We start from the raw sequence: 15,867 nt of genomic DNA on the forward strand, positions 1-15,867 counted from the left end.
GCTTTTGTTGCCATTGTTTTTGGTGTACTGGTCATGAAGTCCTTGCCCACGCCTATGTCCTGAATGGTATTGCCTATGTTTTCTTCCAGAGTTTTTATGGTGTTAGGCCTCATGTTTAAATCTTTAATCCATCTAGGGTTAATATTTGTATAAGGTGTAAGGAAGGGATCCAGTTTCAGCTTTGGCTGAAACTTGGTAGGATATGGCTACCCAGTTTTCCCAACATTTATTAAACAGGGAATCCTTTCCCCGTTGCTTATTTTGGTCTAGTTTGTCAAAGATCAGATGGTTGTAGTTGTGTAGCATTCTGTCTAAGGCCTCTGTTCTATTCCATTGGTCTATATCTCTGTGTTGGTACCAGTAACTGCTATTTTGAGTACAGTAGCCTTGTAATACAGTTTGAAGTCAGGTAGCATGATGCCTCCAGCTTTGTTTTGTTTTTTTGTTTTTTGCTTAGGATTGTCTTGGCTATGTGGGCTCTTTTTTGGTTCCTGAAGTTTAAGGTGTTATTTTACCTTAAATCTGAAGTTTAAGGTGTTTTTTCCCAATTCTGTGAAGAAAGTCATTGGCAGCTTGATGGGAACAGCACTGAATCTATTTGTCGAAATTACTTTGGGCAGTATGGCCATTTTTATGATATTGATTTTCTTAACCATGAGCATGGAATGTTTTTCCATCTGTTGTGTCCTCCCTTATTTCATTGAGCAGTGGTTTGTAGTTCTCCTTGAAGAGGTCCTTCACATCCCTTGTTAGTTGTATACCTAAGTATTTTATTCTTCGTAGGAATTTTGTGAATGGGAGTTCACTATGATTTGGCTCTTTGTCTGTCTATTATTGGTGTGTAGGAATGCCTGTGATTTTTGCACACTGATTTTGTATCCTGAGACTTCTGAAGTTGCTTATCAGCTTAAGGAAAACATCTTTATTTCTGCCTTCATTTCAATATCTATCCAGTTGTCCTTCAGGAGCAGGTTGTTTAGTTTCCATGCAGTTGTCCAGTTTCGAGTGAGTGTCTTAATCCTGAGTTTTAATATGATTGCACTGTGGTCTGAGAAAATGTTTGTTATGATTTCTGTTCTTTTGCATTTGTTTATGAGTGTTTTACTTCCAATTATGTGGTCAATTTTAGAATAAGTGCAATGTGGTGCTAAGAAGAATATACATTTCGTGGTTTTGTGGTGGAGAGTTCTGTAGATATCTATTAGGTCCACTTGGTCCAGGTCTGAGTTCAAGTCTTGGGTGTCCTTGTTAATTTTCTGTCTTGTTGATCCGTCTAGTATTGACAGCAGGTGCTAAGGTCTCCCACTATTATTGTGTGGGAGTCTAAGTCTCTTTGTAGGTCTTTAAGAACTTGCTTTATGTATCTGGGTGCTCCTGTATTGCGTGCATATATATTTACGATAGTTAGCTCTTTAATCCCTTTACCATTATGTAATGCCCTTCTTTGTCTCTTTTGATCTTTGTTGGTTTAAAGTCCGTTTTAACAGAGACTAGGATTGCAACCCCTGCTTTTTTTTTACTCTCCATTTGCTTTGCAAATCTTCCTCCATCCCTTTATTTTGAGCCTATGTGTGTCTTTGCAAAGCCAGAACACCCCTCACCAGCAAGGGAACAAAACTGGATGGAGAATAAGTGTGATGAATTGCCAGAAGCAGGCTTCAGAAGGTGGGTAATGACAAACTTCTCCGAGCTAAAGGAACATGTTCTAACCCAATGCAAGGAAACTAAGAACCTTGAAAAAGGTTAGATGAAAAGTTAATGAGATTAACCAGCATGGAGAAGAACATAAACAACATGAAGGAGCTGAAAAACGCAGTACAAGAACTTTGTGAAGCATACCCAAGTTTCCATAGCCAAATTGAAGAAAGGATATCAGAGATTGAAGATTAACTCGGTGAAATAAAGTGACAAGGCAAGATTAGAGAAAAAAGAGTGAAAAGAAATGAACAAAGCCTCCAAGTAATATGAGATTATGTGAAAAGACCTAATCTACATTTGATCAGTGTACCTAAAAGTGACGGAGAGAACAAAACCAAGCTGGAAAACACTCTTCAGGATACTAACCATGAGAATTTTCCCAACCTAGCCAGGCAGGCCAACATTAAAATACAGGAAATACAGAGAACACCATAAAGGTATTCCTCGAGAAGAGCAACCCCAAGGCACATAATCATCAGATTCACCAGGTTGAAATGAAGGAAAAAATGCTAAGGGCAGCCAGAGAGAAAGGTCAGGTTACCCACAAAGTGAAGCCCATCAGGCTCACAGTGGAACTCTCAGCAGAAACCCTACAAGCCAGAAGAGAGTGGGGATCAATATTCAACATCCTAAAAGAAAAGAATTTTCAATCCAAAATTTCATATCCAGCCAAACTAAGCTTCGTAAGTGAAGGAGAAATAAAATCCTTTACAAGCAAGCAACTGCTGAGAGATTTCATCACCACCAGGCCTGCCTTACAAGAGTTCCTGAAGGAAGCACTAAACATGGAAAGGAACAACCAGTACCAACCACTGCAAAACCATACCAACTGTAAAGACCATAGAAACTATGAAGGAACTGTATCAACTAACGGGCAAAACCACCAACTAGCATCAAAATGGCAGGATCAAATTCACAGATAACAATATTAACCCTAAATGTAAATGGGCTAAATGCCCCAATCAAAAAACACAGACTGGCTAAATGGATAAAAAGTCAAGACCCATCGGTGTGCTGTATTCAGGAAACCCATCTCACAGGCAAAAATAAGACCTTTTTTTTTTTTTTTTTTTTGAGACGGAGTCTTGCTCTGTTGCCAGGCTGGAGTGCAGTGGCACAATCTTGGCTCACTGCAACCTCCAACTCTTGGGTCCAAGCAATTCTTCCACCTCAGCCTCCTGAGTAGCTGTGATCACAGGCACGTGCCACCACGCCAGGCTACTTTTTGTATTTTTAGTAGAGACGGGGTTTCACCATGTTGGCCAGGATGGTCTCAACCTCTTGACTTCATGATCCACCCATCTCAGCCTCCCAAAGTGCAGGGATTACAGGTGTGAGCCACTGCGCCTGGCCAAGACTATTTTTCAAGTAACTTAACTCTATCTCAGAACAAAGCTCAAAAATATTTATAGGAAAAACAAAAATAGCACCGAACAAGGTAAAACTGACAACATCTTGAATCAAACAAAAGATTACCAGTCATGCAAAGAAGTAGGAAAACATAAACAATGAGTAAAAAGATCAATCAATTGAAACGTACCTAGAACTAACACATTTATTAGAATCAGCAGACATGCATATTAATATTTGTCAGTCTTGTATTCCATGTTAAAAAGTTATAAAATACCTTAAATAATCAAAGATATAAAAAATATCTATATTGAACATCTTGAGATGAAAACTACAATGTCTGTAATAAAAAATATACTAGATGCTATTAATAAAAGATTAGACATTAGAGAAGAAAACATTAGTGCAGTTAAAGATTTAGCAATAGAAGCTATACAAAATGAAGCAAAGAGAGAGAAAAAGACGTTAAAAATGAAATGAACATCAGTGAGCTACAGAAAAACTTAAAGTAGCTAACGTAGTAGAAGACCCAAAAGAAGAGGAAAAAAGAAGGAAAAATGGAGAATAATGTATTTAAAGAAATAATGCTCAGGAAAATTTCAAATTTGATGAAAACTATAAAACCTGGACATTCAAGTATCTCAAAGAACCCCAAGCACAGAAGGCAGGGAAGGGAAAGAAGAGAAGTGGAGAGGAGGGGAGGGGAGGGAAGAAAAAAGAAAGAAAGAGTGAGAAAGAGAGAAAAAGAAAAAGAAAGAAGGAAAGCAAGAAAAAAGGAAGGAAAAAAAGGAAAAAAGAAGAAATCAAGCAAGCTACACACTACACCATGGTACATCATATTCAAATTGATCAAAAACAGTGATAAAATAAAAATCTTAAAAGACAAAGAAAAAACATTATGTATGAAGGAGCAAAGATAAGGATGATACAAATTTCTCATGAGAAACAATGCAAATTAGAAGAGTGGAAAAGTATGAAGTAATGAAAAAAAGTCAAACCAGAATTTTCTATCTAATGGAATGTCTTTCAAAAACCAGGGCAAAATAAAGACTTTTCCTATAGACAAAAGCTGAAAGAATTAATCAACAGCAGACCCATACTGTAAGAAATGCTAAACAACAACAACAACAAAAAGCCTGCCAGGTAGAAGGAAAATGATGCCTGATGGAAATATGAATCTACACAAAGAAATGAAGACTGCAGAAAATTTTATCTTCATGTGTAAATATATATTTTTATTTAAATCTGCTTAAAAGTTAACTTACTATTTTAGCAAAAATAATAACATTGCAGTGTGGATTTTAAGATATATGTAGAAGTAAAAGGCATGAAACAATAGCATAAAGGCTAGGAGAGAAAAAGTGGAGGTATACATTTATAAGGTTCTTATGGTACATGTAGTATAATATTACCTGAAGATAGATTATGATAAGTTAAAAACACATACCAAAACCCCAGAGCAATCACTAAAATAACAAAGAGTACAGGTAATAAGTTTACAAAGGAAACAGATACAGTCATTAGAAAAAGGCAAGCAGTAAAAGAAACACCAGTTTAGCAAAAGAAAGTTACAGGGTCTATATTAATATCAGACAAAGTAGATTTCAGATCAAAATTAGGGGGAAGAAAAAATCATTTCATTATGATACATGAGTCAAAGAATCAAGAATACATACAAATACATTCATTCACCTGTTATTATTATAACTGAGTTTCAAGATATATGAAACAAAACTGAGATAACTGTAAGAAGTAACGCATAAAACTACAGTTATTATAGGGTATTTCTCATCTTTCAATAAACAATAGTACAAGGAGTCAAAAAATGAGTAAGGATATAAAAGACTTAAAAAACCTAATCAACCAAAATTGACCAACTTGTCACTAATAGAATGATCCAGTTAACAACAGCAGAATACATTTTCACTTCATTTGAACGCAGAACATTTTTAAAGGGTAACTATATTATAAGCCATTTAAGAAGTCTTAATAAATTTAAAATGATTCAAATTATCAAATTAAATTTTTATGACAGGGATCTAAAAACAGGAATCAATAATAGGAAGGTCTCTAGAAAATCTCCAAAATATTTGGAGACTAAATAATTAAAATCTTAAATAATCTATGACTCAAAAAATCAAGAGGAAATAAAATTTTAAATTTAATGAAAATTAAAACATAGCATACCAAATTCATGGGATGCTGTTACAGTGATACTTAGTGAAAATTTTATTGCATTAAGCACTTACTTAGAAAAAAAGAAAAGTTTTAAATTAATGACCTCAGTTTCCACCTTAAGAAACTAGGAAAAGAAGAGCAAATGAAATCCAAAGAAAGCAGAATAAATACAACAGTAAAGATTAGAGCAGAAATCAACAAAATATAAAACCAATAAACAATGGAAAAGTTCAACAAAACCAAAAGCTTGTCACTGATAAACCTCTAATGACGGTGACAAAAAAACATTTTAAAGAGAGAACACACAATTAACCAGTATCAGTAATTAGAGAAGTGAAATCACTAAAAGTCTAGAGATACTAAAAGAATAATAAGTATATGAGAGGTCTCCACGCCACCCTCAGGTTTGATGATTTGCAAGAAAGACTCATAGAACTGAGAAAAGCAGTCATACTCAGTTACAGTTTGTTACAATGAAAGGATTCAGATGAAAATCATCAAAGGCAAAAGACACAGAAGGAAGAGTCCAGGAGAAATCAGGTGTGGGCTTACAGTTGTCCTCTTTTAGAATATTTGTATGGACAACACTTACTTCTCCCAGCAATTATGTGTGACAATGCATACTAAGTATTAATTGCTAACCAGAAAGCTCATTTTGATATGTGGGGTTCTTATCGGGGAATCAATGACATAGGTAGAGATCACTCACATAACTGACTTTAGCTACCCAATCTCCAGCCCCTTCAAACAACAAACTGATACAGCATGGCTCAGGAAAACACACAAAAACAACCATTTACTGTAAATCACGTTGTTAGCATGAACTATCTGGTAAGGCCAAAAGCCCCAGCTATATAAAAATGATCTTATGGTGTGGGATATTCTAAAAGTTTGGATCTTTTCTCCTAGGAGCCAGTCAAGAGCTAGTCTTTTCCTTGGCAAGCGCAGGGTTTAAGCATCCCAAGCCCACTAACTCTTTACTGCACATTAAAAGAGTATTATGAACAACTTTGTCCCAATACACTGAAAAGCTTGGATAAAATGGACAAATAAGAGAAAAAACACCAAAGTCACTCAAGAAGATTATGTGAATAGCCCTGTACTATTAAAGTTATTAAATTTGAGTTAAAAACTTTCCCACAAAGGAAACTCCAAATGACTTCTCTGGTAAATTCTATATCAATGGTACAGTCTGCCAAAAATTTTGAGAGACTATTTCTCAACTCATAGCATCGGAATATTACCCTGATCCCAAACCAAAGACATTACAAAAAACAGAACTACAAACAGATATCCCTCATGAACACATGTAAAATTTCTAAATAAAATATTAACAATTAAACCCAACAACATATAAAAAGGATAATATATCATGTCTAAGTGGAGTTTATCCCAGAAATACAAGATTGGTCTAACAGCGGCCAATCATTCAATGCAACTGGCTATATTAACCATCTGAAAGAGATAAATCATATGACCGTCTCAATAGATTCAAAGAAAGCATGCATCAGAATCTATTATCCATTCTGAGAAAGGTTCTCAGAAAACAAGAAACAGAAAGGAATTTCATAAGCTGATAAAGGACATTAATAAAAAATCTGGAGGGTGAGTGGACGCCGCATTTTTATTGCCCACAGACTAGGCAATTAAAAAAAAAATCTGAAGTTAATGTCACCCTTAATGTGACATGTTTTTCCCTTGTGATCAGAATCAGGTCAGGGTATATGATCTTGCTTCTTGTATTCAACATTGTACTGGTCGGTCTAGCCAGTGCAACAAGGCAAAAAAGGAAACAAAATGCAACTAGGTTAGAAAAAAAGATATAAAACTGTTTATTTGAAGACACGATTGTCTATGTAGAAAATCCAATGCAATCTACCAAAAAATGCTATTACAACTAATAAATGTGTTTATCATGGTTAGAGGCGGCAAGGTCAATAATATGATTCCATTTTATTTCTATATTGTCTTAGTTCATTGGCTACTATAACTAAATATCTTAGACTAGATAGTTTACAAACAACAGAAATTTATTGTTCAGTTCTAGTGGCTGGGGAGTTCAAGACCAAGGTGTTCGCAGACTTGGTGTCTGGTAACAGGTTGCTTCAGAGATGGAATCTTGATGCTGCATTTTCACATGAAAGGGGCAAGCAGACTCCCTCAAGCTTCTTTTATAAGGGCACTAATACCATGCCCATCATGAGGGCAGGGCTGTCATGATCTAATTACCTTCTAAAGGCCCTACCTATTAATACTGTCATGTGAGGATTAAGTTCCAGAATATGAATTTTATGAAGTATATCAAAATTAAGACTGTAGCAGGTATAAATGACAAACTAATTAAAAATTGAAATTAAATATAACACTATTTATAATAGCATCGTTATTAATTACTTAAAATAAATCTGACAGATGTGCAAGACCTATTGTTTTGAGAACCCAGAGCTAAACTGGGGTTGTAGTACCACAGCGGCTTGCAACCCTGACCTTACAACAAATGAAAGTAAACTAGATATGGGTGTTTACAGAGTGCCTTTCATGGGATACTTCTTTTACCTGATGGGCAGCCTAGTTGTCTGACCCACAACCAGGGGGTCCCTCATAGGGGAATTTCGTTTATACTGGCAGACACCACTGTGGCTCTTGTCTGACCCACAACCACTCTATGCCTTTCTGACCACTGATCTGGCACTGGGAGTCCAATCTGTGTTTCTCTGGGGCAAAACTTGGTCTGGGGTAGCCCCTTGTTCTTCAGATGGAAGGCACAAATTCAATACATCACCATAATAAGAAATAAGTTCAAAGATTTTTACTTACAGATCCTGGATAAGTCAGAAAGGCAGTCCTATATCCCCAAGTCTCAGGTAGAAATGAAGAGTCGGGCAAAGGAGGGGGACAAGAAAGGAAGAGAGGCAACTGGCAGTACACATAAGGAAAAGTAGATAGGTCACTTTACATTCCAAGATAAATGCTGGTAAAGCAGGGAGCTCAGTCTGTAGACAGAAGAGATGATAAATTTTAATTAGTGCTCTAAAAGTTATAAAGAACATAGAAATGGGCAGGTGCTACTTAGACAGGGTGGTCTAAGAATGTCTATGTGAATATTTTTGGCCAAAATATAAAGAAGCAGGAAGAGCCGGCCAGAAAAGGGAAAGATAATAATTAAAGGACAGCATTTGGGAACGCCCTGGTTAGGTTGTGGGGCAGGGGGTAGTAGAAAAGGGTCTAGTGTATTCTAAAACCCCAAAGAATGTCAATTTGGCTGGATTATAGGGAGTGCAGAGTAAAGGGAAAGACAGCCTAATGATCACATAAGAGAAGTAGACAGGGGTGAGATCATGCAGGATCATGCAGGAACTGAGATTTTATTCAAAGTGTGCTGGGAAGGCACTTTACAGTTTTGACCAGGCTACAGACATGATTCGTTTTCATTTTTACTCTAGTCACTCTGATGGAGAATCAACTGGAGATATTATCATCTAAATTGTCATAGATGGTCCCCTTCCACAAAAACACATAAAAATGCCAAATACTGTATAACATATTATTTATGTAAGCAAAAAATATATATCATAGAGCTTAAAAAAAGAAAGCAAAGAAGATGTAGAAAGGGGGGTCTCTACCTAGAAATAGGTCCTGGGGGTTGGGATTCCTGCACATAATTTGAATACAAGATTGTGAAATAAAGCTGAGAGTCCATAAAACACAGACCATGTGATCACAGATTTAAAAAACTTCAGGCACAGTGGCTCATGCCTGTAATCTCAGCACGTGGAGGCCCAGTTGGGCAAAATGCTTGAGCTCAGGAGTTCAAGACCAGCCTGGGCAACATGGCAAAACCTCATCTCTACAAAAAATATATATAAAAATTAGCCAGGCATGGTAGTGGGCGCCTATAGCCCCAGCTACTCGGGAGTCTAAGAAGTGGGAGGATCGCTTGAGCCCTGATCTTAGACAAGAGATTGTAGTGAGCCAAGACCATGCCACTGCACTCCAGCCTAGGTGACAGGGTGAGACCCTGTCTTTAAAACAAAAAAACTTAAGACTGTTGCTTTGGAAAAGCCGTAAGGACGCTTGTTATCTATGAGTAATATTACTATTATTATATTTTTATTTATATAATCAAAAAATATATCATAGAACTTAAAACTAAAGACATGTAGAAACAGGGATTCTAACTAAATATAGATCCTAGGGACTGGGATTCATACACATATTTGAAGACATTGTTGAAAAAAAGTTGTGTATAATTTGTATACACATAAAGGCACTTAAAAAACTGACACCTGAGTCCTGTGTCATATATGGGGGTGGGACCCAAGATCCAAATTTACAGTAGCAGCTGAAAAAAATTAGCATAAATCTGTTTTAAAACAAAGTAAAACAACCGAAATTTTAGGACCAAAAAAACCAATCTGTAGAGATACTTTCTCAACCCAGGGAAGAGAAGACTTCTACAGAACAAAGAACTTTGAAGACAAATTTCACTTAACTATTACACATCATTTGAAGAACACGAGGGAGAGCCAACAGAAACAATAAACAGGATTCAGAACCTAGCAAACTGGAAATTTTAACTTTATACAGATGGATTTTATTATATTTTACTGTATGTCACTCTTGCTTTGGTTCTCATTAAGGGCCAATGCAAGACCTTTTAAAATATCTTAATTTACATCTCTATGAAGATTACGGATAATTTTTGAAATTCCCCTAGAGTGAGCTAAAGAACACTTATGCATAAAATTCAACATGGGGCACACACGGTGGTTATTAGATGAATTAGATGGCAGTTGCCTGAAAATGGGAAACAATTAACTAACTACCAGATTGCCACTGATCCCCATCTACTACTTTGGAGCTAGATAATCTATAACTTGAATGTATTTAGTCTATGTTCAGACACTGGGGGGAACTGTCTTCTCCAGTTCTTTTGGATGGCATTTTAATTGTTTAATGCTATGAAAAATGAGTACGCATTTAAAATGAAGCATCTGCAGCATCCCCAAATTTCAGAAACCACTTCAAGTTTAAAAGCTCAGATGTACACAGGAAATTCCAAACATCCTTCACTTTTTGATCACTTACTAATCTTAAGTACACTTCAACTTTTTTCTTGACGTGGTATTTCATTTTGTACTTTATTCCTTTCTTTCATTTTGTTTAAAAATAACACACTAAAGCCAAAAGTATTTAAAAATGTAAGCCAAGATGAGGTGTTTTGTTGTTCTTATTGCAAAAATAGTGAAAGAGAACCATGAAAAGCAGAATAACTACGTCTCTTTTAAATCATCCTGATCTATATGCATTTTGACAACGCTTGCATCTTTTAATCTTTGCAACCCTATTTCAAATGAGAAAATGGGATCTCAGAGAGGTTAGTGTTCAAGGCGGAACCCGAACTACTGTTTTGGGACTCCCTGCAGGATACTAAGAAAATGCTTTCCCATCCCCCAGCGCCGACATTTTACAATGTCTTCTCTGAAAAATAGACTTAAAGGCGAGACATTTATGAAATCCTGGCCGGGCGCGGTGGCTAACGCCAGTAATCCCAGCACTTTGGGAGGCAGAGGCGGGCGAATCTACTGGGGTCAGGAGTGCGAGACCAGCCCGGCTAAACTGGTGAAACCCCGTTTCCACTTAAAATACAAAACTTAGCCAGGCGTGATGGCGCCCGCCTGTAATCCCAGCTACTCGGGAGGCTGAGGCAGGTGAATCACCTGAACCCGGGAGGCGGAAGCTGTGGTGAGCCGAGATAGCGCCATTGCACTCCAGTTCGGGAAACAGGAGCGAAACTGTCTCAAAAAATAATAATAATAATAAACAAAATAAAATCCCTTAGGAGAAAGGTTACATATTAGAATTATTCACAAAGGAAACAACCCACAAGCAAAAGAAATTTTGGAGACGCACCGGCCTGCGAGAGACCTGGTTATGCCTGTTGCTTTCTCGTTCATTATACCCCACCCCTTTTAAATGTTTCTTCATCGTCAAAATCCTAAATCTTATCATTTCCTTGAGTCAATCTGAAGGACGCCTCCAGCGCCGTGCACACTTCCAGCCAAACATACGGATTTCCGGGCAAACTAAGAGTCACAGAGCGCACTGCTCCCGCCTCACAGGTACAGGACCCCAAAGGCACTTTGCTCTCCCGTTTCCGCCACCGACTCGTAGCCCCTTCCCAAATACCTGTTTATCTCCACCCTCTTCCCCATCGCCATTTTCCCCTTTAGCTCCTGAAGCGATTAACCAACAACAATGAGAAACAATGAGAGAGGGAGAGAGAGCGAGCAGAGGCAAGCCAAGGGAAAGCTTTCCTTAGGCAGTTTGTCAGGCACCGCCGAAGGCAGCCTCGAAGGGAGCTGGACCCTGAGGCCAGGAGAGAGAGGGCCTTGTGTTTGGAGCCCGACGCACTGATTGGCTGATTGGCCGCGACCGAGGAAAAACCCGGATGCGCTGGGCAGCGGTGTTGGCAGTCAGGGCTCTGATATTTGGGCACTTTTGGGGGTGCCGGTGTCCCGGGCCGATGGCGCAGGGTTGGGCAGGCTTCTCTGAGGAGGAGCTGAGGAGACTAAAGCAGACTAAAGGTAACAAGATGGGTTTGCAGTGGTTAAACTCTTGGGTCTTAAGGGGAAGGGGCGGGGATGCAGCGTTGGCGAGGGAAGGGGGCGTGGAAGTGGCTAAGTTTGTGTTAGCGGAAGGCGCTAAGTGTGGACTGGATTGAGGAAATTTCAATGGGGGAAGTACTGGGAGCCACGGCGGGAGGGGCAAGCCAGAAGATTGGGATTTTCTCTTAGGAAAGAGGGCCCAGGAATACACTGCATTGATTTGACTCTTTCCTTCTGAAGAGAATGGAACTTGAAAGAGGAAGTGCGCCTATAGCCGTGGTGTCTCCCTTAGGGAGGATTGCTGCACGCATCTGCTGTTGGAAGGTTAGGGTCAGGGTAAAAGAAGGAGGAGCGGCGCACACCATATTAGAATTGTGATAAATGTATAGAAGCAGATTGAAAAAAAAAAATCACAGACCTCTGAATAAAGGCAAAAATTCAGTACTTTTCACAGTTCACCTGGAGTGTTGCATTCACTTCTGGTTGCCAGATGATTGATTTTTGCAGTTCTTTTCAGTTTTTTAGAATCAGCAAACCAAAAGGGTCTTTGAGAGGGTAGATGTGAATACTTGATTTATTTATATACATACAGTCCTACTGACTTTGGTGTAAGCTAATCTTGTGCTTCTCTCTCTGGCTTTATAGAGTAATCATTGAATGGGCTTGTACAGTTGTTGTTGTTGTTGTTTTTGATGAATTGCTGATTGTTTATGGAAGACTTAGTAATACTAGTTGCACCTTGCTTGTGTTTGAAATTTCGCAATGATCTGTATGGTTATCCTGGTAGTGCACACAATTTCTGTGACAAGTTTACATCACTCTTGGTACCTTAATTCAAATACTTCATTTTGAGAGAAAATGAAATAAATCTTTTATTAGTGTTTGTGGGGAAATTGTATGTTGCTCTGGTAGCTTTTGCATTTTTAGCATAGATGTGAGAATAATCTAGGGCAGACAAGTGGGAAAAGAAGTAAATTAGTGCGATAGGGCCATTGTAGATTATATCTACTGGGGACGTTTTGACTGGTCCAGGGGACTTTAAAAACTATCATAAAGGTGATACCACACCATGTGGTTAATTGACTCTGTGTTGCTTGATATACTCAAATTCTTTTACTCTGTGTTTTCACCATCCATTCACTTATTCTGATGTACTGGGTACAAGTGCCCTGGCCTCTGGTCTGACTCCAGTAGTCTCATGAGAAGACAAATCATAATTATGTGATAGTAGATATTACAAGAGCTTGTTTCAGAGACAAGAGGAAACTCACTCTGCTGAGGATTGCATGGAGCTTGGGAAGATTTCACAAAGGTTGTGTGTTAGCAGAGGTGCATTTTCCAGGGTAAAGATGACTTAATATAAAAATCTAAATTAAACAATGTATTCATTATGTAGAAGTCTGTTTTGAAATATCTCTGCAATTGGAGGTAGATGGAGGGTGGTAAGGACCTGAACTTCAAGGCCCACTGTAGAGTGTGGAAACCAAATCACTAGTTTGTGACCACCTCGAGCACGGAAAATATGTTTACATCCTTGTATTCTCATAGCCCAACATAGTGATTGGCATATAGAACTCCCGGCTCTGCCTCTAAATCTTTTCACCTTGGATTCCTTATTTGTAAAATTAGAAGATTTGCTTCTTTAATTTTAAGGCCACTTCTAGCTGTTCTCTGTCCTTAAAAATATATTGAATAATCTGGGAAGATGGAGTTGGTTGCCAGCAAAAATAAGGACAATAGTACTCTGAAGACCTCTGTGTGTGCATTGAGGAACATGGTCAAGAATGTTGTTAATAGTCTTGTTTATAATATTAAGAAGTTGGAAACAACCAAAGTGTTCATTAGTAGGGGAATGGATAAATAAATCGTGGTATACTCATCTGGTAGGCTACTGTACAGCTGGTGGGAATATATTAATATTAACTGTAGCCGCACGCATTAACATGTTTGTTAACACAGTATACTGTATGTAATTACACTTGGCCCTTAAGCAACACAGGTTTGAACTGTGAGGGTTCACTTATACACAAATGTGCATTTAAAAAATGCAGTATTGGGGGGATGCAAAACCTGAGTATATGGAGGGCCAACTTTTAGTATATGTGGTTTTCACAATGCCAACTGTGGGACTTGAGTATGCATAGTTTCTGGTATACCTGAGGATCCTGGAACCAATTATCCTCATATACCAAGGGTCAGCTGTATGTATAATATATACAGTCATGCACTCCATAACAGTATTTCAGTTAGCAGTGGACCACATATACAGTGGCGATCTGATAATATTGTAATACTCTGCTTTTACTGTACTTTTTCCATGTTTAGATACACAAATAACATTATGTTATAATTGCCTGCAGTCTTCAGTGTAGTGACATACTGTACAGGTTTGAAGCTTAGGAGCAAAAGGGTACTATATGGTACTTAGTACCATATAGCCTAAGTATATAGTAGCCTGTGCCATCTAGGTTTGTGTACATACACTCTCTGATGTTTGCACAAGGACAAAATTGCCTAACAACGCATTTGTCAGAATGTATCCCATTGTTAAGTGATGTATCATTGTATATGGTGGGGAGGCAAGGAAATGTGATCAGGGAGGGGCAAATATATAGGGAATTTCAGAGGTATTGATAATTATGAAATCAGGTTAAGGCAAGTTAAGCTAAAGTAACAAATAGCCCTAATATGTCAATTGTTTAAAATAAAGATTTGGTTTTCATTCTAGTTTCATGTTTAATGTGGGTTTGGCAGGTGAGTGTTCCACGGTCACTCCATCTTTTGGTGCTGTCGTGTAGGAGTTCACCATGGTAGGAAGAAAAGAAGATTGAAAATTGAACATTGGCAATTAAATGCTTTCATCAATAAATGACATGTGTCACTCCTGCTTACATTTTATTTACCAAAAGCAAGTAATATAACTTGGGGTACAGGAAATACAATTCTCTTGTGTCTTTTAAAAAGGGGATTATATCTATTCTTAAACAGTAGTTACTTCTACTGCAGTCATATTTTATTTCTTAAACTTACTTTCTTTAAATAATTCATATAGGTTGGAAGAGTGTGTGTGTGTGTGTGTGTATGTATGAGTGTGACACATATATTTGATGTATGATCTATTTCATAATGAAAAATTGGAAGAAAGCAGTACAGCCACATGCTGTCAATTTCTAGTTAAATAAATTATTCAGAAGAGTTATTCCTCTACTGATTTTTTGCCATTACATTATGAATATCTTCTCCCAGTTTTTAACTTGTCATTTCACTTTTATCTTTTTGATAAACAAAATATTTTGTTTTATTTTTTGATACTGGCTCTCACTCTGTTGTCCAGGTTGCAGTGCAGTAGTGTGATCATAGCTGACTATGACCTTGAACTCCTGGCTCAAGCGATCCTCCTGCCTCAGCCTCCCAAGTAACTGGGATTACAGGTGTGTGCCATCACACCAGGCTAATTTTCTTTTTTTTTTTTTTTTTTTTTTTTTTTTTTTGTAGGGATAGGATCTTGCTGTTTTTCCTAAGTTGGTCTCAAACTCCTGGGCTCAAGCAGTTCTCCCCCCTCAGCCTCCCAAAGTGCTGGGATTACAGGCATGAGCCACCATGCCGGGACTTAATTTTAATATATTCAAACATGTCAACCTTTTTAAAATAACCAACATTTTCTGCATTTTAAGAAATCAGTTTCCTACTACAAGATCTATGTTAATCCGTGTTTTCTATTAAGAACTTTTGTTTTATATGATATGAGATATGGCTCTGATTTTATCTTTTCCATAGAGATAACCATTTTCCCCCAGGTCTATTTATTAAATAATTCCACCTTTTGCTGTTGATTTTCATCCTACTTTTGTCATATACCAGTGCTTCATACATGTATGAATCTTTGTTCTGTTGCACTGGTCATTTGTTTATTCCTGTGCCAATACCACACTGTCGTAAAGCCTCATAATATTCCTAGTATCTAGTAGTCTGGTACTGTAGCTCTTCTTTAGAAGAAACCTTGCTATCCTTTTTTTTTTTTTTTTTTTTTTTT

General features: G+C 37.7%; 1 protein-coding gene and 1 long non-coding RNA gene across 5 annotated transcripts in view; one reads left to right on the plus strand and one right to left on the minus strand.

Moving 5' to 3' along the window:
- Positions 1 to 11,592, minus strand: part of LOC108308355 — a 73,430-nt gene extending 61,838 nt beyond the window's left edge. For 2 of the 3 annotated variants that reach the window (XR_001826889.2, XR_005201182.1), the window contains exons 1-2: positions 11,416 to 11,592; positions 8,044 to 8,219 (exon numbers count right to left, since the gene is read on the minus strand). This is a non-coding gene — a long non-coding RNA (uncharacterized LOC108308355). Of the gene's footprint in view, positions 1 to 8,043; positions 8,220 to 11,139; positions 11,375 to 11,415 lie in introns of those variants that run through there. The other variant, XR_005201183.1, reaches the window with a different exon arrangement.
- Positions 11,593 to 11,635: 43 nt separating this feature from the next.
- Positions 11,636 to 15,867, plus strand: part of GORAB (golgin, RAB6 interacting) — a 20,024-nt gene continuing 15,792 nt past the window's right edge. For both annotated transcript variants that reach the window (XM_017534143.2, XM_017534144.2), the window contains exon 1: positions 11,636 to 11,813. In XM_017534143.2, the coding sequence (XP_017389632.1) occupies positions 11,678 to 11,813 (136 nt within the window). In that variant the 5' untranslated portion in view covers positions 11,636 to 11,677. The remainder of the gene's footprint in view (positions 11,814 to 15,867) is intronic.

Source organism: Cebus imitator, unplaced genomic scaffold (genome assembly GCF_001604975.1).
Source record: "Cebus imitator isolate Cc_AM_T3 unplaced genomic scaffold, Cebus_imitator-1.0 Scaffold84, whole genome shotgun sequence".
NCBI lineage: Eukaryota > Metazoa > Chordata > Mammalia > Primates > Cebidae > Cebus > Cebus imitator.